The following is a 22,169-nucleotide window of genomic DNA, read 5'->3' as shown; positions in this document are numbered from 1 at the left end:
AAATTTTAAATATAAAGTTAATTTTTTAAAATTATAATCAATTTTAATCTAAAAAATTTAATTTATATGTCATGCAACAATGAAAAATTATTCTTTGAAAAATTTATTAAATAAAAAAATTATATATTTATATTAATTCATATTTATATTTAAAACTTTAAATTTTAAATAATAAAACTAAATTTTTTTTGGTTTAGTCTCAATTATAACTGAGAATACTAAATTCAATCAGAAAAGTTATTGAAAAAAATTATAATATAGTCCTTAAATTTTTATTTGACTAATAAAATAATTTTTAAAATATATATTTTTATTTTAATAATGTCCTTTTTTATTAATCTCATTATTTATTTTTTGTTTTTATATTGTAGTTTAATAAAAATTTAAAATGTAAAAAAATTATAATATAAAATACATAATATTTTATTTTATTTAATATTACTGATATAAAATACATAATATTTTTTGTATTGAGTCTATATAAATCTGGATTTATAAGAATTTTTCTTACCAAAATACAAATATTACTTTTAATAACTTTTAACATTTAAATAAAAAAAATATAAAAATATATTATATGATTTTATTTTATAGTTTATAATTCAATTTATATTAAAATAATATTTATAATATTGTATTATTACTAAATAGCAACAATAATTTATTTTCTGACACCTTCAAAAAAATATTTATATAATATGTAAAATATAATTATTAATTGAAAAGAAAAAATAAAAAAATAGCGTGATATTACTATTTTTATTTTAAAATATATAATTTAATTTATATTAAATTAATAGATCATAATATAATTTTTATATTAACATGATGTTATTTTATTATTTTAATATAAATTAAAATTTAAAATTTAAAATAAAAAATTGATAAAGTTACATATTTTTTTTTTATATTTTCTCATAAAACAACTATCACATATAATTTATCCAATAAATTTGAAAAAATAATTTATCCAATATATTTTTTAATTAGCCGCAAATCTATCTATGGCATGTGAAGTGTTATTTTAAATTAAAAAAATTATTATTTAATCTATTTATTATAAAAAAAATTATTAATTAATCATTAATTTTAAAAATACATTAAATTTCTTAAATTTATTTAATCAATTTTTTCTATTAATTTTAATAATTAATTATTAAAAAATCTAAAATAATCTTAATATAAAAAATTAATTAATAAAATATTTTAAATTTTAAAAATATTTTAATATATTTTTTAAAATTAAAAATTAAATATCAATTAATTTTTTTATATTACAAAAACTAATCAGTAAATATTTACTGTGTAAAATTATTAAAATAATTAATTAATTTCAAAATCAAATAACTAATTAATTTTTTTATATTTAAAGAGTGAATAATAATTTTTCAATTTAAATTTTATAAAACCATTATTTATTTATATATGTATTTAATCTAAAAAAAAAGTCTAAAGTTGCCAGTGCTGACGCCCTTGCACGAGGCCACGTGCACGCCATAAAATTCCCCAACAAGTGGAAGGGACACGTGTCTATTATATAGAGCCTATGTACGACGTGGACCAATCACATCGAGGAAAGTGATCGGATCTCAACACTCTTTCTCGTCCACGAATTCTGATATCTACGCTTGCTTGTTCTGATCTCTTCTCCACGTGTCACTTTATGCTCGACCCTCTAAAAATACTGGTAAAATAATAAAATAATTAAAAAATTTTTGAGAGGAGAGAGAGAGAGAGGAATCGCTGATTAGGGCAAAGTTACCCTCTGATTTGCTGGTATTTTGCTCTCTGCTGAGACTCTGAAGCTTGATTTTCCGGGAAAATTTGGGATTTTCTAGGGAAGTTTTCAGTTTTTCTTTTGCCATAAAGGTTTTGGATTCCAGGTGAGTTTATAATGTGAGATCCTTGACAGTTGATTATTTGGCTGAAAATTATGTGATTGTAGAGAACTTTTTCCCCTTTTATTTCATTTTTTTCTTTATGCTTGATTGTCTGTTTGGCTGTTGAGAAATCTTATAGAAATGGAGAGGATTTTGAGGTTGAGTGGGAAGAAAAAGGAAATCTGAAAACTTTGGTTACTCTGCTTAGTTGAATAATTGTTTTATGCTCTTAAAATCATGTGCTGTTTGGTTGCTGAGAAATTACTGGAAAGTGGAAACGGAAAGGTTATAGTTCTAGTTTTTAGTTATTTTACATAAAATCTTAGTACTCAAACTGTATGTAGAGCGACTGAGGTGCAGCTTCATTTATTATTGTGCGGTTTCTTTTTCTCCAATTTCTTCTTTGTTTATCTGATCTAGTGCTAGGAACAATGTATTTGTTGTTTTTCTGAAAAAAGGAGATATTTTTCTCATGAAGACGGAGAGTAAGGTATAGAAAACAATTGCTTCAATAGATTCTCATGTTTTTCTTGTTTGGCTTACTTGGAAGTTGGTTCATTTTTATCCTCTCTGATTCTCTGCAGCGAGAAATTGGAATTCTATCTTTGGGAATTAAGAAAAGAGGTTAGATGACGCAGGAAAAGTTGTAGGTTTGGCTATTTAGGATTGGGCATGGGCCTTGAAATTCAAATTCGGATTTTTCTTTACCCAATATGATTTGGAAGCTAAACAGCAGGAGGAACAGTTTTTGAGGTAACAAGTACAGGTCTGGCACAGTGAACACAAGTCATGAACAGTAAAGTAGAAGGGTTTAGAATTCATATCTAAACTAGAAACAATCCTGTTCCTTATATTCTAACATCTATATGGAAACCAGTTAGCTTGCTTGAATTGTACCCACATTACTGCGTTGTTTCTTTGATTCAAATTTAGATCCAGTAGTTGCATCTTTCTTGAACCTAACGAACAACTTGAGCTTGAAGTTGAAAAAAATATTGAAGAAGAACAACCTGACAATTGGGCTGAATGGAAGAAGTACCATAGAAATCTGATTTTGAAGAATCAACCAAAGCTTGCATCGATGAGTCTTTACCTAGCCCATTCTGAAGGAAGAAGCTGATGAATTTACTCAAGCCATGGAAACTTCAATAGAGATTGAAGAATTTGAAGCTCTTCCTAATAATTTGCAGAGCAATTTGACCTTCATTGTGATTGATTTTATAGGTTCAGATGTTTTCATGAATGCAAAGGAAAATGCAAAATTCTTCATTTTCAATTTTGATGATGTCTTTCCGAAAAACAAGATTACGTACTCTCGACACTAGGTTTTTGCTACTTCTGAACTTCAAAACTTGTGGTTGAGTTTTAACCGGGGGAGAATAATGCAGTAGGGGAAGATCAGGATCCTAATACAATTTAGGAATCTTATTATTACAGGAAATCTAGGTTTAATTATTTAGGAAGTTTATTATTTTTAGCTGCCTCTACTACTACTAGTACTATTATTATTATTTTTACCTAGTCTCAGTTATTTAATGTACCTCACTGGTTAGGTTTTCTATCCCAATTTGATTAGGTTTCTAAGCTCTATAAATAGAGCTAATTTTCCTTTTCTCTTGGTAGCTTTTGGATTATGATAATTATTTGAAAATGACTTGTGAGAATTAGTTCTCTTTTACTTAAAAGGATTTGTTCCTTGTTTTCCTTTGTTCTTCCTTGTTCTACCTCATATTTCTTTTGGGTTTTTCTGCCTGAATGCATATAAAGTGACAATATTTCTTATTTCTGCACTCAGAAAGCATAGTTGAGGGCAGGTTTTCCACTTTAGCCATGATAGTTTATCAAAAAACTGTTTGCATTCCCAGTGATGGATAGAAGTTTCTAATGTCAGACTTGCGTATGTATGAGGTAAGAGATTCATTTCATTTTAAGAATTATTTTTTTAATTCAAGTTACTTCCCTTTCTGTCTGCTGTGATGCTATAAAACTTTAATAGATATTTCTCCCTGTTGTTTCAGCATGGGATTCTATTACTATCAACTGTTTATTGCTTTAGCTTAACTGAACAGAATTTTTTTTCATCTCCTTTTCTGGATTTTTTTTTGCCTATTTCTGGTATGTCTTGTCTAGATGGATTACAATACAGCATTGAGTGGAATTCAAAAGTATTAAAAATAATAGAATCTACTAGTTTATTACGAGAGCATGCATTGCTATATTCAAGCACAACATGAATTCTTACTATTAGCTTACTTTGTGTAGTTGAGTATGCAGAGTTTAACAGGAGCAGTGAACTTCGTCTCAAAGTCTCTGGTTTATTTTCTCTTATTAGTTTAGTTTTCTGGAACATCTTTTTTGGTGTGAACTATTGAGTGGTTAAGTGGACAAACTATTTGGGAGAACTCTGAACTGTGCACTTGTTTTGGCTGTCAGATATCTAGTTCTCATCATTTATTTTTTCCTTTTTGAGATAAATGTGATATAATTTTTTTAGATGAGAATTACAAAGTAAAATAATTTGGAATAACTAAGCAATCAAGCTAAAGATTATTTCACTGATTTGTTATTAAGACACTTAAGTTTTTATTATTATGGGTAGGTTCCATTCAAGATAATTGCATCCCTTAATTGTAATCCTTTGATATGAAGGAAAATCTTTAATTGCGAGGTTTTATGCTTTAGAATTTTTTAAGACCTTAGCAATTTAGGTTGGTTGTGAAAATTGAAGGTTGGAGCTACATTTGGTGGGTATGGGTGAAAGTTGAAAGTTGAAACAGCCAAGCTGATTTAACCTTTATAGGGATCAAATCTTTCACAGTTTAAAAGAAAGACTATTATTTTAGTTAGCCTTTTTAGGTTAATTAGATTATCTCTGATAGAAAATTTATTTTAACATCGTGAATAACTAATGTAGTATGACTTTGTGTTAACAATTTAGAAGTTTGTCAATTTTTGAGCTGATTTGATTCACTGAGTTGAGAAAATATTTGGAGTTGTTTTTCATTTGGGTCTGAACTTTTGAGTTGAAGTTCTTTTTGTATCCAACTGGCAGAGTCACTCAATCATAGTTCCTCTATTTTAATTGACCTGGTTAATTTTAGAACTTTATCAGTCTTTAGAGACTCATTATTTAATGTAATCTATTGATTAATGTTTGGACTTAAAGAATCTATGAGAGAGTTATTATTTATTTACTGCACTTGATTTAGGATTTAATTCATCGACATCTTTCTTGATTTAATGACAAGAGTTGTCATTCAAAGATTTATCTAATTTTCATTGTCAAAGATAAAACAATTTTACTTAGTGTTTTTTTTGTTTGTTAGTGGTAAAGTGCTTAATTTCGATGATGAGGCGACGTAATGATTGTTTGAACGGTCACAACAGAATTTGTGCTGGCTGATATGTGCTTTCCTAATATGTTGCTGTGAATTTTAGAATCATGGCTATATTGTTTGAAACATAATGCTGTTGATAAAACATCCAATACTTAAGTGATGGAACAATATGCAATGGATTTTTTGTCCAAAAAACCAAAGAAAGGGGGTGGGTTTAAATCATGGTTGTGTCCGCGGCCACATTTTCAGTTATACGATTGTAGGCATGGATATTGGGAACAGGCTTATGACGACTGAAATATAATTGTAGTTGCTTGTCGCTGCACAAATTCTTTGTAAAAAATTAGTAAAGTCTATGAAATGAATAAATATTTAAATATATAATTAAAAACAAGATATAAAGCCAAACGATAAGCTTAAATATATAAATGAAGATATTAAATTCATCATTCTTATATATATTATTTGTATTAATCAATTCAATATCAACGTAACCATGAATATTATTACCAGCAAAATGAGGATCTATTGATTATCTTGTCTCTGATCCTAGGACTAGGAAAGGAGCTTTGATCATCAGATAACATTGTGGTAGATTGTTTTACATTTTTTTAATTATAGAAAATATATATTTTTTTTATTTATGCATTATCTAATGCAAGTGTTTGAGCAACTAAGCATTTATTTTAAAATTATGTTTTAGATTGCTATTGAATTTATGAAATTAATTCCAAAGGTCTTTCATGATTATTTATTTTATGAAAAATTGTTTTTTTGTCTTTGAGATATAGCATAATTAACGGATTTATCTCTTTTTTTTTATGACCCAACACTTTAGTCCTAATGTTTAATCCTCTCAAAATTAGAGATCCCTCCATTAAAAATCCCGCTATTGAATGGAGAAATGACTAAATTATCCTTATTCTTCTTTCTCTTTACTTTCAATACATTCTCTCTCTATGTTGTTCAAAACCCCATTCACAATCAAAATTGACAATTGAAATCTCAACTTTAATCTCCACAACCTAAATAAATAATTCAACATATTCAAGATTCAAACTCAATAGATCTAATAAAAATCAAAATAGATAAAATCCAAATTATGAAAAATCAAAGCTCAAAAAACTCAATAAAGGTCCTCCTTGTTGCTTGCACCCTTGCTCACTGTCAACCTCCGCTTGGCTTGCCCGTCGATCATCCTTGCCCATAGCTTGCATCACCTGTCGATCGTCCTTGCCTGCTGTCACATCTTCGCTTGCCATCATGCTGCTCGTGTCAATCGTCCTCTTCAACCATGCTTGCTGGCGGCCACTGCTCACTGATTGACATCGCTCTCTACTCCTCTGACTCCTTTAACCAAGCATGAATAATGAAGATGAATTGAGAATGAATTGAGAATTTGAAGAGGATGAATATGATTAGGGTTTTGAGGAGGGTTAAACAGGATTTGGGAATTTGAAGGGTAGAAGTAATTTTTATTATTGCTAAGGGTATTTTTGGAACTATATTTTAATCTCTTTCTTTTTACTAGGTTTAAATCATTAACTTAATAAAATTATTGGATGGAAGGACTTTGGTTTTTGACAGAATTAAACCAAACATCAGGGATTAAAGTGGTGGTCCTAAAAATAGAGGGACAAATCTGTTAATTATACTATATTTCAGAGACTAAAAAGTAATTTTCTCTTTATTTTTCTTAAATTTTTATCACCTAATTAATAAATAGCAAACCATATTTATTTTATTGTTTTAAAAAATTACAGCATTTTTTTAAAAAAATTAATTTACACTTGCCTGTATCCATTAAATTGAATTGTTTATGCATTAGAGGTAATAATTATAGTTAAAAAAGAAAAACCTAAGCATTTAGTTTTTTCTTTTTGAAAGAAACATTAAATATATTAAACAAGAACCAAATCAGGAACAAAGCATCACAAGGGTAGAAGGAGGCCGAAAGCTTCATAATCTGAACTTGATACAAAAACAAGCAACTTCTCTTGCTAGAAGATGAACACATTGATTTGCAGATTTCTTAGCAAAAACAGTAGAGGCATTAGGAACCTCATTAACAAGCGTTTAATATCTTGAATAAGAAGATCAAAATAAGATAAATCATGCTCATTACTAGAAACTGCACGAACAAGCTGCAAACTATCACTTTCAAATATCACTCCATGCAACCATGCAAAATTACCCGATGAAGAGCCTCATGCATTGCCATAGGCGTTTAATTTAAAAGTAAGGTTTGAAACTAACTTACTATCTAATTTATGAATTTTAATTGCAAGAGTTAATTTCATGCTTATTTATTTTTCTCAAATTTTATCTTGCCAAAACCGTAAATTTGCACTTGTGGATATTATTAAAGCCTTTTTCATATTATTCTATATTTATTTATATATTTACCCAAAAAAATGATTTAAAATAGCTAAAATTTAGAAAAAGTAAACAATTGCTCACCTCCTTTCATTTTAAACTACCTTGTCTGTTTGATAATCTATGTGCTTGAGCTCAGAATTTATAGAGAAATGAAGGATTTCCCTTGAGTTGATTATGGAGAAAATTGAGAGGAAATGAGGAGGAGCTAATAAATAAGTGAAGATAATTTTCTGCCCAAAAAAGGTTCTCTCTGCTACCTTTCACATGAAAGATGTAAAAACAGCCGTAGATTCTCAACTGGAAAAGTGGCAATCTTTAAATAACGGTTGATAATGGCCATTACCTTTACTGAACTGCTGTAACAGCCTTAAGGGTTGCAAGTTTAAAATATTTTAAGTAATGGTGATAACAAGCCAAAATTATCAGTCAGCTGTTACTCAAAACCTTTTGTTTTTGTTGTGGGGGGAGGACAAGGAGGGGCAGAATCGTGTGACATGAGTTTTTCTTTTTCCTTCTCTTATTTGTGTTTCTCTGTAAGATCACACCAGCTGCATATATTTAAAAGTTATATTCGCCAACTTTAGGCCCATCTGTATGAAAAGGCAAATTTTCTTTTATCAATGATTTCCAATGGTACTTTTTTGAAATTCTAGCTTAATTATCGGTAAATGCAAGTGAAATCTTCGATATTGCTTTCACAATTAGGTGTTTGGAGTTTGGACATAGAAGTACATAGTTCTTTTGCTCTAGGAATAGTTGCTGTTACTGAGGATTGCTAGGATATCTTTTTATAATCCCCAGTGAATGCAAATATAGCATATTTCCCGAGCTTCATTTGTTCCTTTGTCTCTAACACAAGTCCTCTCATTATATTGGGATTTTTGAGGGATGGTTTCAAACACCTTCCATGCATGTTTTGCTTTTTCTGACTTCCCACTTTAGAATTAAGTTATTTTGTTGCCAATAGTTTACAAGTCATTAAACTGATTAAATTAGTAGATGCCATTCCTAATGTTCTACTGTTATCTGCCTTAAATTGTTTAGTAACTTTCCTGTGCTACAAACATTGAAACTTTCACAACTGCATATTTAAGAAGATATTGACCACCCTTTTGTTAACTAATTTATTGTCTTTTGTTGCAGTTTGAAGATAATGTGTGGGATGCATTTAGAGAGAGCGATGACCATATAGTACCTCATCCTGCTAAGGAATGTGGAGATCAATTTAGAGTTTGCAGTGATATTCATAAGAAACCATGGCACAAAGTAGTTGGCACTGTGAGTGATGCTAGTGATGCTGCTGGATACACTCAGAGAAAAGAAAAAACTAGCTTGCTTACTCTGACCAAGAAAGATAGAATGCTAGATAAGGGTTCATGGTCTCATGCACTGGATGGTGTTTTTCCTGCTTGTAATAGCGGCTCAGTCAAAGAAGTTGCAAGTATAGCGTCTGAAGAAACAAGAGCATCCAATGGTATTTTGAAAGTTGGAAATACTGATTCAGTTGGCAGTGAGTTGTGTTCTGATGATCCTGCCCTGGACGAAAAGAGTGCTGCAGATGATACTGACACATATCTTTTTCCACTCGGTCAAATATCTGAGACAGATAATGATCTTAACTTTTTTGATAATGATCATGAAGACAAAGATGACAGCAATCTATTATACTATGGATGGCCAGACGACATAGGCAATTTTGAGGATGTTGACAGGATGTTTAGGTAGTTAATAATTGCCCCTTTATGTTACAATTTCCTTTTATTTATCCAGTTTAGAAAGCTCTACTTGTTTTAAAATGAGACTTAATACTCCCCTTTTGCCAATCATGCGCACTAAATTTTAAATTTTTCCCAGTAACATTGTTATGTGTCAGTTCGTGTTCGTATCAAGTAAATAGTTTTGTATTTTATTTGAAAGTTTTCACATGCATCATACACCAATAAACATATGTACATATTCTTATTTTCCATCATAAATCAAAGTTATGAAATAACAGAAAACCTAGACCTAGTTATAGAGTTTTGTGATCCTATTACATTCGAATTAGGAATCCTAATTGAATTCTAATTAGGAATGTAATACTAAGTAAACTTCCTAAACAAACTTAAAAACCTGAAGTAATAATAAATCTAATAATAATAAAATTCCTGAATAATAGAACATGTTTATGCGTATATGTTTTTATACATTTGCTTTTAGATTGTAATTTATATTGCTTTCATCCTGCAGAAGCTGTGATTCAACATTTGGTCTGGAGAGTCTCAGTAATGAGGATGACTTGTGCTGGTTTTCGTTATCTCATGCTACAGAAGGATCTCAAGATGCATTGAAGTCGGGTTCTAAGTTTTCTAGTTCTGAGGCAAGTGCATTGAATTACACATCGGACCATCATGATGCTTCTAGGCTAAACAATGTCGATTCCTCAGTCAATGATTCCAATAAGGAAACTCTACTAACAGGTGATAAAATAAGTTCCAATACTGCTGGAGCTACTGACATTTCAGCGTTTGGTCAATTGCAATTCCCAAATAGATCTGTTGCAAACTCCACAAGTAAGGATGAGACAATGCTTCACGAGCAGGTTTGTAAAACCATCATGTTTTCAAATTATTGCTTATATCACCGTTTTGCATTTGTTGGGCTTGAATATTTGATTTGCCTTTAGGAGCTTCCAATGGCCTCGCATAACTTTCACAGGCACTTTGATTTTAATGGTCATTCTAAGTTTTAAGTATTGCTCATTTTCAATTTCAAAATGGCTGCAAATTAAAAAGACTAGAGGATTGGCTCCAAAAAGGGTACATTTTATTGTAGTACTCCGAAGAGAGAAATATATATATATATATATATATATATAGTGTGTGTGTGTGTGTGTGCTTGATAAAGTGTTTGCCTTTCAGTTTGTCCTGACCAATTGATATTTAATACTGATGTGGTATAACTTTTTATGAATGCATGCTATGTAATTTTTTCTGATAACTTCCAAGCTTAAAATGTTAGTAACTTAGTATTAATCTTGAAAGCTTCACTCCTGTAAACTAAGAGTAAATTTGCTATTCTATTGACATGTGGTGTTTGCATGACAGATAAATAGCAATAGAAGTAAGGTAAGGCACCAAAACCACTCAGAAGGAAAGAGAAAAGAACGGGACCTGGATAATGGTGGTTCTTTCCATCATAATGGTAACTTAAAGCAATTTGCAGATGCAAAGTGTTCACTTGGGAATGTGCCCCATCAAGTTCTTTCTCCTCTAGGTGTTCAGCAACATAAACAAAACACAGTTTCAGATTCCTTGAATCACATGCAGACACATTTGTCATATATGCATGTGGACTATGGTCGTCCATCAAATCAAACTTTAGTCTGTCCAAATCAATCAAGAATCAAATCTGAAAGTAATGGCATCCTTTCTCCTCCTCCAAAGGAGACATCATTTGAATCAAACCAAGTGCTTTTTATGGAAAGTTCTCATGGTCCCTCATCAGAGGCTCCCGCTGTAACAACTGAGAAGAGGGAAAGGCTATATTGTAACCAGGATTTAGAAGTCCCATATGCCAGGAATTTGAAAAATCCAAATATTGCAAGTGTGAAATCATTTTATGATTCAGTTCAGAATCAAGCCCGTCAATCCGGATGCGATATTGAAGGTCACAGCGAAATTGGAGGAGTTAGCATTGCAATTGCAGGAGAACTAGATTCTTCAAATGCACAGGAAAGCTCCTGCATGAGCTCTGTGTCGGATGAAATCTCGCTAGAAGCAACTAGTTTTTGCCAGCTTCAACAAGTCATGGAACAGGTACGGTAATTTATACAACTTTGTAAATCACTTAAAAATTGAAAACCATTTTTTAATATTCATAGATACTGCTAGAATTTACAAACATTTGCATGCATGTAAATAAGTTGTATGGTTCCGATAATCTCTTATTTAATGCTATCTTTGGAAAATTCCCATTGTATTTCTTTTACTATCTATTAATTTTTAAAGCACACATGTCTATATTATTTTTAGTTATTTTTTAAAATTTTATAATTGCAACTTTTTAAATTTTTATGATTAGAAAATAGTAATGCTTGTCTTTAGTTACAAATTCAATCTATTTAATCTTAGTTTATTTATGCTAAATGGAAATGTATGCTTTTTTTTTGGGGGGTAGAAAAGAGCGAGAGGGAGAGAAGCGGTATTAAGGCAGGCTTATGAAAACTTGTCAAAATAAGCATTTAGCCTTTAGAAAAAAAGAGAGAAATTTATGATATGAGCATAGGACAAATTTTAAGGCTCTAAACATAATTGCATCAACCATATAAAATTTGACCTTAAAATCATGAAATATTACAAAATTCTCAAGATAATTGTAAAAATATTAAGATGGGATTTTACATTAAAAAAAGTAGTTATGAATAAAATTTCATTTCATTATATCAATTATTATTGTTTATAGGATCAGTTTATTTCTTTTTATTAACTTTTACAATATATTTCCTCTTCATTTGAATATTTATCTTATCCTTTATATTTTATAAATGTTAAACATCATCAGTTTATATTTTTCTTTTACATTTTTTTAGGAGAAATTTCATAAATACCATATTCAGTAAATTGTGCTAACCTAAATTTTTCAGAGGGAAAAACCAACTTTATTCCCTTTAACCTCCTGCTTTCCACATGAGCCTTAAAGAAAAAAGTAGCTCAATCTCCAAGAAAGGGACTGGTGCTTGCAAAAACTTAATGGCTTTGTTTGAGCCAAAGTTGTCTGTAGTGTGTTCTACATATTAATTAATTTTAAACTTTTATTTGGTATTTCTCTAAAAAATTGATTTTGTTATTCTTTAAATTATTATTGACATTAACTGGAGCTTAGAATTTTATTGGTAATAGGATTATTATTAATGTAAATAACATTCAGAATAAAGGATATTTATATCAGTTTGCAAGTTCACCTGCTCATTCATACTTTTGTATGTGTTATATATTATAGATATAATAGGTATACTCGAGAATAATATGTATAAAATAGTGGCTATTAAAAAAGAAAATCCTAATCTATTCTCTTCCCCACCCCTTGCTCTTGCTCGTGCCCCTGCAGCCATCCTACCACAAAAGTGTTTATTAAATTCGGGCTAGACCTAACTCACCCAAAAGCTAGCTCAAGCTCAAAAGGAGGAGTGCTTAAAACCCTTATACACATTATCTCTATCCCAAACTGATGTGGAATTCAATACACCCCTCACGCCTCCACACCTAGGACTATACTGAAGCGTGAAACATTTATGGAAAACATTTACGGAAAGCCCAACATCGATGGGAAGGCACTGATACCATATTAAATTTGGGTTATGTCTAACTCCCCCTAAAAGGTAGCTCAGGAAAGAGTGTGTAAGGCCCTTATAAGGATTAAGGAGCACGTTACCCTGTCCCAAAGTGGGATTCAACAGTGTTCATCCCCTCATAGCTTGCAAAACCATGAGAATTGAAATTTACAAGAACATGAATGTGACTTGATTTGGAAGGTGGGCCCCTCTGGACCTAGAGACCAACTGGTGGCGCTTTGCAATGTCCTGCCCATCATGAAGCTCCTCCTTAGATGTGTTTTTGAAATGCATGTTTTATATGTTTTATAAGATGATGCTTTTTCCGGTTCTTAGGAACGGTTCTTATCATCTGAGTTAGCAATTCTTCTTTTTCCATTTCAGATGTTCAAGTTAGAACCAAATCAATGCTGGCACCCAAAAGGAGTTACTTATAAAAATGTTTGATAAGTATAAGAGCATAAACTTCAAATGAAGTGGTGTAAATTTAGGCTTTTTCAAACCACTTGGCATTTCCCTTAAAATAAACTAACATATACCTGAATTTCAGAAACAACATCAAATTGGGAAAATAAGCAGCAAATGTTCTTGATTTATGTTCATATATGTGACTAATAATTAGGACATATTCCAGTTCACGTTCAAGTATTACATCTACATCTGCATACTCACATGGAAGGGAAAGGAAATTGTTAATATGATGGAACTTTTAGAAAATTATTTTTTATAAAGGAAATAGAATCTTCTTGATTACTGTGTTGCATCCTTCATAAGAGAATTATAATGATATGATTGCTTATGCATATAATCATAACATCCACCATAAATGCAGCATTCAACATTATGGAAAAGGCTTCTTGATAAGGAATTTCTGTTATGAAAAATTTTTTGTGCTTTCAAAATATCCTTTTGTAAGTTTTTGCAATAATCTTTTCTCATTTAAACTCTTCTAACAAAACAAATATTTGCAGTCCACATGCATACTAGGCAGATGAAACTTTATGAATCCTTGTGGAGCAATATTAATAATAGACAGTTTTTTGGAATCATGACTTTTTACCATGAACTATCCATGACAGTGTTGTGTTTAAATTATGGGTTATTTTATATGAACATATACTATATTCTGGATACTGAGTATTGAATACCATCTGTACATCTTCTGTAGTTAATATCACATAATATAAGCTATGCAGTTCATTATGGATGATTACAAAAAGATTTGTTGATTTATTTTATTATGGTGTTGGGGAAAGAGAGAAATAAAAGGAGGAACAAGGGAAAGATAAAATATCTTTTGATAGAACAGACCTTTGACAGAAGAGAGAGATTTTTTCATAGAAAGCCATGTGACATTAAGAAAAAAAGTCAAATTGAGAAGAATCTTAAAAAGATGAACAGAACTTATACATATTGTAGCAAAATGGTTGAGAACTCGATTTTGTAATTTTATTACAGGTTCTACATTGATAAAGTTCTGCTCATTTTGTTATTATCTTTTATTTTTCTATATGTTCATATTAATGGGTTTTTAATGTATGAACTCTTCTTTAATTCAGTTGGATATTAGGACAAAACTGTGCATAAGAGATAGTCTGTATCGCTTGGCAAGGAGTGCTGAACAAAGGCATAATTGTGTGAATGCGGATGTTGGTACAAGAGATGATAGAGACACAAGCTGTCCATTGATGGATCAAGAAACAAACAAGTATGTTCACAATTCTATCTATTTTTTTCCTTTTTTGTTTAATGTTGATTTTGCTATTATCATACCTTGAGTAATTATCCATTTCCTGCGTCTTGCTCAAGAATATGGATAATTTTATGCATTGTTTATTCTTGAACTACCCAGTCATTTAGCATGCCGTGCCATGATTGATAATGCTGGCAGCAATTGTATTTATTATAAAAAGGTCACTAAAATTTGTTAAAGATATGCCCTCACTTGAGTTGATATGCCACACCATATACTTTAATCTCCAAATTTCAATCATTTTTCCTTTTTCATTATTGGGCTCAAATGTTTAGCAGTTGAAATTTATTAATTATCAAGGCCATGGTTATAAATTGCAATCACAATTACAAGTAACGGAACCAAGCCTATAACAACCATAACACGACTATAAAGTTTGCAAGTTTATAAAATGACTAGATACGGGTAAACACAACTAACACTAATAATAAGTGTAGACACTTCAAATATAGATATGATACAGATATGCTACTATATGGTAGGCATAAATATACAAATAAGTTACATCAAAAAATAAAAGAAATTGAAAAAAAAGAAGGAAAATAGCTCAGTTTTTGCAAGAACTAGTGGAAATTAGAGATATTTATAATGATCTAAGCTTAAATGGAGAGACTTGTAGAGAAATTGGGGTGAAATTTTGAGAGAGATAGAAATAGTAAGTTTGGAAGGCTGGGACATGCAGAGAATCAAAAGAAATGAAGAGAGCACGGCTTTTATGTGTTTTGTTGAAGTTGCATTATTAGAGTAACCGTATGTTACCATTAAGTGTTAGGTGGTAATGGTTTTTACCATACAACTTAGAGGATGCCTATAAATAATGGGGTAACAGTTTAATGGCGCCTTGAAAAATTGATAGTCATCATTTAAAACCATATTCAAGGCTATGTTTGGCAGGGCGTAATTAAAGGCATACAAAGTGCAATGGTGTTGTATTTTTCTATTACTTCATTAGGTACTTTAGTTGCATAATAAAAATTTGATGTCTAAGGCATGACCATCACATTATGTTCATGGTTTGTTGGGATCAGACAAGTTGATTTAACTAGGAAACAAACCATCGATCAATCTAGTTTAAATGTAAAATCCTTTTTCTTTTGAAAATTTGGATTGATATGGCACCTTAGTTGATTAATCTCTTTGGTTCAAACCTTAAGTTAGGCCAACTCCTTTGCTAAAATAATAAGCACATATACATTAAATATAGACGACAAACTAAATTAAAGGTTGTTGGAGAGAGGGCTCAAACTTTTAACCTACCAATGAATTTTGAAAATTGTTGCCAATTTGAACTACATAATGCCTATATATATATGTATATGTATTGCGACTACAAAGAAATGAAAGTTTATTCATTTTATGTTCAACTTGTTAAACTTGTTACTCTTGTTACTTGAATAATTAATTTTATTTATTATTTATTTTATTGGTGTAATATAAAATTTTCTCTTATTATGCTATAAAATTTTAATATATCGAAATTATTTTTTTATTGATATAAAGGTTACCCTTATGAAAATTTTATTCTGAATATTTGTTTTATCATATATTATTATTATTGTTTTTGTTATTATTGTTATTGTTATTTAAATTAAAAATTATCAATTAAATATTTGTATTTTAAAATTATTATGTACTAAAAATTAATTATATTTATTTTAATAATTAGTAATAAAAATATATTCATTTACTAATTGTAACAAGACACTATTATTGTTTTTAAGAGTGAATATTTTGTGATACAACATTATTTTATATTTAATATATTTATTAGTATATTGATTGTCCAAATTTGAACCTAGTTAAATTTTAAACTTTTAACCTTTTTGCTTCATCCTTTGTTGAATGTATAATTTGGTCTCTGACCTTTACAAAAAAAAATCAACTGGCACCCTGATTCCTGATAAAGGTCCTTTTGCTCTTGAGAAACCAAGTAGAGCAAAAAGCGTGGTCTCCTCTTGGATTTTCAATGTGCTTCATCTGCAAAAGATCTGTGGCAAGAAATTTAAAAGATATTTGGTGAGAGAAATGGTCCTCTGCTATACCAGTTAAAACAGGAGAAGTAATCTTAGTCAATTTGACACTTATTTGATGTTCTTTTTTACTAGACTTTATAAACTTTGGGATGAGTCGGCATATCTACAATCCTTACTTGTGTGCGAATGTGGAACAACAAAGTTAATTGATGAAATTAACAATGAGGGTAAGCTAATTCAATTTCTGATAGGGCTAAGTGATACATATGATCAGGTTAAGAACCAAATTTTGTTAATGGAGCTATTACCAAGAGTCAATAGGGCATTATTCAATGGTGCTAATAGTTGAGAAACAAAGGAAGTTCCCAGTGGCACTACTAATAAAAATTATTGCCATGACTGTCTTGAATTTCAAAAGGATACAAACACAAGTAACAAATCACAAGACAAGAAAAAAAGAAAACAGATGCGCTCCTATTGCACAGCCAATGGGCTCTCCTAAGATATTTGTTTCAAACTTCATGGGCATCCAAAATGGTTCAAAAGAAAAAGCAAAGCAAAATAGTAATACTGCAGCAAATGTCACAGAGAAGCAAATTGCAATGCCCAAAGAATTGATGCAAGTGACGTGGAATAGTTGCACTTGATCTAGTAGGAAATAATGAAATACATGAAAGGGCATTAGCCAACTATTAATGAAGCAAGTTTTGTGGATTTCACTAGCTTTGCAGGTAATGTACTTGTTAGAATTGATGAGATTCTTCTTAAATTAAGAAGAATATTTCTCCTTAATTTAGGGATTAAGTATCTTCCTATTTCAAGGGATACATCTTTGTGAATTTAACAATCTATATCTTGATAGTTTTCATTATAAGTTTATAACTATAGGTTATGTATCATGTAAGAATATAGATATCGACAACCCTTTGTGGTTTTGCCTCTTCCTAGTTCCTCCTTTTTCTTATCTTCTCTCTTACTAAATACTTTAGAGCACTTAATTACTACTCTTTTAGCAAAAATGATAAAGGATAAAGGCACATGGATGGTAGAACAAGTGGCACATCTCATATGTGTCATGACTTTAGCCTTCTTCACAATCCATACAAACTAAAAAAAATAATTACACTACTAGATGGCTCAACCAAACCTGTCCTGTATAGTGGAGATGTGATTTTAATCCATGCATTACATTTAAAATTAGTCTTTTACGCTCTTAGTTTTAAACATATCCTACTATCATTATGTCCTGCTGGACCTAATGACCGACAAAGTGCTAGCTACTGATGAAATAAAGGCAGGCTTAGACCTATCAAACAATAACACGCATATTGCTTGTATTACAGTATCAAAATGTACCAATGTTTCTCAATTTACTCCTACTTATACTACAGTCGAACCAAGTATATCATGAAACGATTACAACCCTTTAAAGTCTGCAGGACTGTGGTCCTTTCTGCTTCACCTAAACTTTTGACTCCTTTTCATTTTAATTATGATCACATATATTTCATGGCTAATGTACCTACTGCTATTGAGCCAAAATCTTGTCATTGAGCTAAATGGGATATTAAATGGGATAGTAAATGGGTACATGTCATGCAGAATGAATTGGTGGCATCGGAAAAGAATAATGTTTAGTTTCTCACTGAATTGCCAGAAGGTAAGAACTAAGAAGGCAATGGTCAGCAAATGGGTGTACAACGCTAAAGACAAGCTAGTTGGCAACATAGATACACACAGGGATAGGCTGGTTGCAAAAGGATAGAACCAATTGCCTAGAATAGACTACAATGACAGTTTTTTACTTCTTAAGAAAATGAGCCAGGATCACTTACTCTCAAAAGCTAGCTTGATGGAAGAGAAGAGCCTAACACTTTATAAGGGGCACATTATCCTTATTCCAAAACAATGTGAGAATTTAATACATTCCCCTCATGTCAGGGCCAAACACTTAGAGCGTGAAAGACTTGTGGGAGGCCCGATATTGGATGCTCTAATACTAATACCATCTTAAGAAATGAGTTGGGCCTAACTTAGCCTTAAAGATAGCTCAGGAAGGGGGGAAGAGTGCCCAAAACTTTGCAAGGACCAGATTCCCTATCTCAAACCAATATGGGAGTTTAACAACACTTGTGGCTGAAACTGTTTACTGTTAAAATTTTCTTAGCTATTGGAACCAAGTTCCAATGGCCTATTCATAAATTTAATATCGACAATGCTTATTTGCATGGCTACTTTGATGAAGACATCTTTAGGCTACCTTTAGAGGGCTATACTAAAGCATTAAAAGGTCAAGTTTGTAGGCTCACTAGAAGTCTTTAAGATTTTAAATAAGCTGATAGAGAATGGAACAAGGAGCTGATATGAAGTTATAGCAATATAGCTTTCACCAATCTGTCTTTGATCACTACCTTTTGGCCGAAGGAGCTTGGTTCATTTTTTGGTTCTAATAATATATGTTGCTGATATTCTTGCTACTGGGGCTACTGAAACTATTATCTTGGCAATGAAAGAGCTTCTGGACAAGCCATTTACAAGAAAAGATTTTGGTTATGTTAAGTACTTTCTAGGCCTTAAGACTGCAAGATCTCCTTCTAGCATGTTTTAAACCAAAGGAAGTATGTTACTGCTATAATATAGGATGATAGATTACTGATGCTAAACCTGCAACATTTGCACTACTTAAAGTGTTAAAAGTTGGATAATGAAGTTGGGGGGAGTTGTTCCAGGATCTAGATAAATATAGAAGACTCGTTGGAGTTGGACAACACATCTACCTAGGTCTCACCAAGCATGGTATTTACTGTCCTACTCACGTACTTAATCAATTCATGCAAGCCCCTCACAAAACTTGCTGGGATGTTGCCTTGCATATATTGAGATACCACAACGGTTGTCCTTCTAAGAGTCTATTTTATCCTACTCAGAATTATTTCCAGCTCAGGCCTTTGTCATGCAAATTGGCGTCTTCCCCAATGTCCAAGAAGACCATAACGGGATAGTGTTTTCCTGGATTCATCACTCATTTCATGGAAGGCTCGGAAACAGAGCAGTTGGCACATTTTTTTTAGAAGCAGAATACTGCAGCACAGCTACCACGATTTGTGAAATACAGTCCAAAACTGTTTCATGCTCGAGAAAGCTTACCTGTGTTCTTGCGTTGTGACAATAAAGCAATGGAACATATAGCGGCTAATTCTGCATTCCATGAATGCACCAAGCACCTTGTTCACAAAAGCTTTCAAGGGTTTATTTCTATGGTACATGTTTCCTCCCAGAACCAGCTAGCAAATTTATTTCTCCCCAATTTCATGGCCAGCTGTCAAAAATGGGAGTCCTTGAGGTTCTCTCTCCATCTTGCCTGGTGTGGTGTTAAGTTGTGAGGATACAGTAGCTGAATGTGCGATCAAAGAGAAGGGAGGATGGGTGCTGATGGACTAAACAGTGCACATCATTAAAACGAGCAAAACAGTACTTATCATCAAAGAATGTCCTTCCCTCTACTCTCAAACGAAGCCAGGACTATCGAAACTTAGCTGTGCAAAACTGGAGTTTGTTAGTGAAGTTATAATTATATTCTTGTTGATCATAGATTGTAAATAAATTTCTGGAACATCCATTAGTTGTATCTACGTCACTCAATACATCAATGAAAAACACAAAATTGACATTTCAATCAATTAACTCCATAATTTTACGCAATAGAAATACTTGCTTTAGATTTTATGCATTTCTATTTTACAAAGAAATATGAGAAAGGAATGACAATTACATCATTTGTATCTTACTAAACATGGTCCGAGTTCATTTGCCTAGAAACTTCTCTCACTGTGATTATGGGTCTAATGCAGGAGCAATGGATTCCTTGATGTGGAAACGGATACAAATCCCATAGATCGGTCTATAGCACATTTGCTGTTTCACAGGCCCTCAGATCCATCTGCGATGCCCGTAAATGATGGTTTATCTCTAAAGTCTCATGCCATGGTAAGCTTTTTGTCCTTTGTTTATGTTCAATATTTCACAAGAAGCTACTCGTGTTACCTTATGGAATAAAATTGGCAGGTTCAAGGATCTGTAACAAGTACACCTATGATGGCTAAGGAACAAGTTTGCCAGGACGAAACTGCCAGTGCGACAGACAAAAGTTTGTTAATGAGTGGCGAGAAACAGTAAGTGTTAACATGGCTCGCTCACTGTAGAATATGTATAATTTTTTGGATTACAGCACATTATGAGATACAATGGCTTTTCATGTGGCTCCAACATAGATATTATTTCAATTCTATGTTTGGATCTCATCAATTCTCAGATTTTTGTAATCAACCTTGATGTTGCCTTTGTAATGATTAGCTTGATAACATACTCATCTGCTCAACTGTCCTTGTAATGATTAAATTGATAACATACTCATCTGCTCAACTGTCCTTGTAATGATTAACTTGATAACATACTCAATCTGCTCAACTATCATTTTTGCCAGAGATTTTTGTTCTTGCTCTGATCATGTTGAACTATCATTCATTGCTGTTGGGAGTTTATCACAATTGTATACGTCTTTGCCTTCTTTCAGTTTTGATTGGTAACTGCAGAATCTTGGATTAGAACCATCTCCACCCTATCCCTTCCTGTAGGACCCACATTTAGGTCTAGAGGAAATAGAGCTTTTCCAGTCCTGTCCATCGTGTCAAAAGGTATCTCATTTTGCTGTATTTGTTGTATGCTAGGTCACTCACAGTTTCAGATTCCTTGAATCTTTTTGTAAAAAAACTATTAAAATATTTGAAATATTTATTATTTAATTTATATAATTTTAATTATATGTATCATTTAGTTATAGACTATTTTGTTTTTATTATAATTAACAATTTAGTTAACAAATAAATTAAATAATATAAATTTTTTAAAAATCTAAGAACTTTATAGTAATTTTTCTATAAATAAAATCTCAATTCTATTACTATTTTTATTGTAATCACCTTTAATTTATATATCCCTCTCCTTTATTTTTTTATTATTTCATAAAAAAAATTTTAATTTTTAAAATTTTAACTATATATATTCTACTCGATTTTTTTTAAAAAAATATTCAGAAAATAAATTACTAAATCATCATTTAATTATTTATATTTATTGTTAAAATGTGATAGTTATTTTTTGTTATCTCTATATTGAAGTTATATATTTTAGATTGTTTAAATATAGAAAATAAATTTTAAATAAAAAAGACTTTTATGAGTAATAGTTTTATATACTATGACATCTAGCAAAAAATAAATTTTAAATTTAATAGGTAACATTTAAAAAATTAAAGATCTTACATAATAAAATAAATAATATTTTTTATATAATAGTTTAAATTACTTATTATAAAAAAAAATTAAAAACTCGTATTTTATATTTTATATGAAAATATTAATTTTTATAAAAATTTGATGTATATAAATTTTCTTTCGGTATTTTATCTGAATTTGATTTTCAACTTAACCTTTTATATGTATATAAACAATAATTTTTTCTGAAGTTGGTGAAATT

At 30.9% G+C, this 22,169-nt stretch overlaps 1 protein-coding gene across 2 annotated transcripts; it reads left to right on the top strand.

Annotated features, from left to right (window-relative positions):
- The first annotated feature begins 1,708 nt into the window (after window positions 1-1,708).
- LOC110617556 (protein LNK1) lies at window positions 1,709-21,114 on the top strand. Of its 2 annotated transcripts, XM_021760423.2 has the most exons (8): window positions 1,709-1,883; window positions 3,676-3,788; window positions 8,741-9,318; window positions 9,827-10,178; window positions 10,684-11,394; window positions 14,468-14,616; window positions 20,486-20,621; window positions 20,700-21,114. In XM_021760423.2, the coding sequence occupies exons 2-8, from the start codon at window positions 3,765-3,767 to the stop codon at window positions 20,808-20,810; spliced, it is 2,061 nt and encodes a 686-aa protein (XP_021616115.1). In that variant the 5' UTR covers window positions 1,709-1,883; window positions 3,676-3,764; the 3' UTR covers window positions 20,811-21,114. The 2 variants fall into 2 exon arrangements, with proteins under 2 accessions (XP_021616115.1, XP_043813325.1); XM_043957390.1 differs by lacking the exon at window positions 3,676-3,788.
- Window positions 21,115-22,169: the final 1,055 nt, after the last annotated feature.

The sequence above is a fragment of the Manihot esculenta genome, chromosome 6 (genome assembly GCF_001659605.2).
Source record: "Manihot esculenta cultivar AM560-2 chromosome 6, M.esculenta_v8, whole genome shotgun sequence".
NCBI lineage: Eukaryota > Viridiplantae > Streptophyta > Magnoliopsida > Malpighiales > Euphorbiaceae > Manihot > Manihot esculenta.
The sequence above is the reverse complement of the archived record's forward strand: the minus strand, read 5'-3'. Positions and strand labels throughout refer to the sequence as shown.

What these genes read in the sequence shown, in the direction of transcription:
- LOC110617556 (XM_021760423.2), top strand. Translation starts at nt 3,765, where the DNA reads ATGTCAGACTTGCGTATGTATGAG. An exon ending in TTCAACAAGTCATGGAACAG is followed by an intron (nt 11,395 to 14,467) that starts GTACGGTAATTT and finishes TCTTTAATTCAG; the next exon opens with TTGGATATTAGGACAAAACT. An exon ending in CTCTAAAGTCTCATGCCATG is followed by an intron (nt 20,622 to 20,699) that starts GTAAGCTTTTTG and finishes TAAAATTGGCAG; the next exon opens with GTTCAAGGATCTGTAACAAG.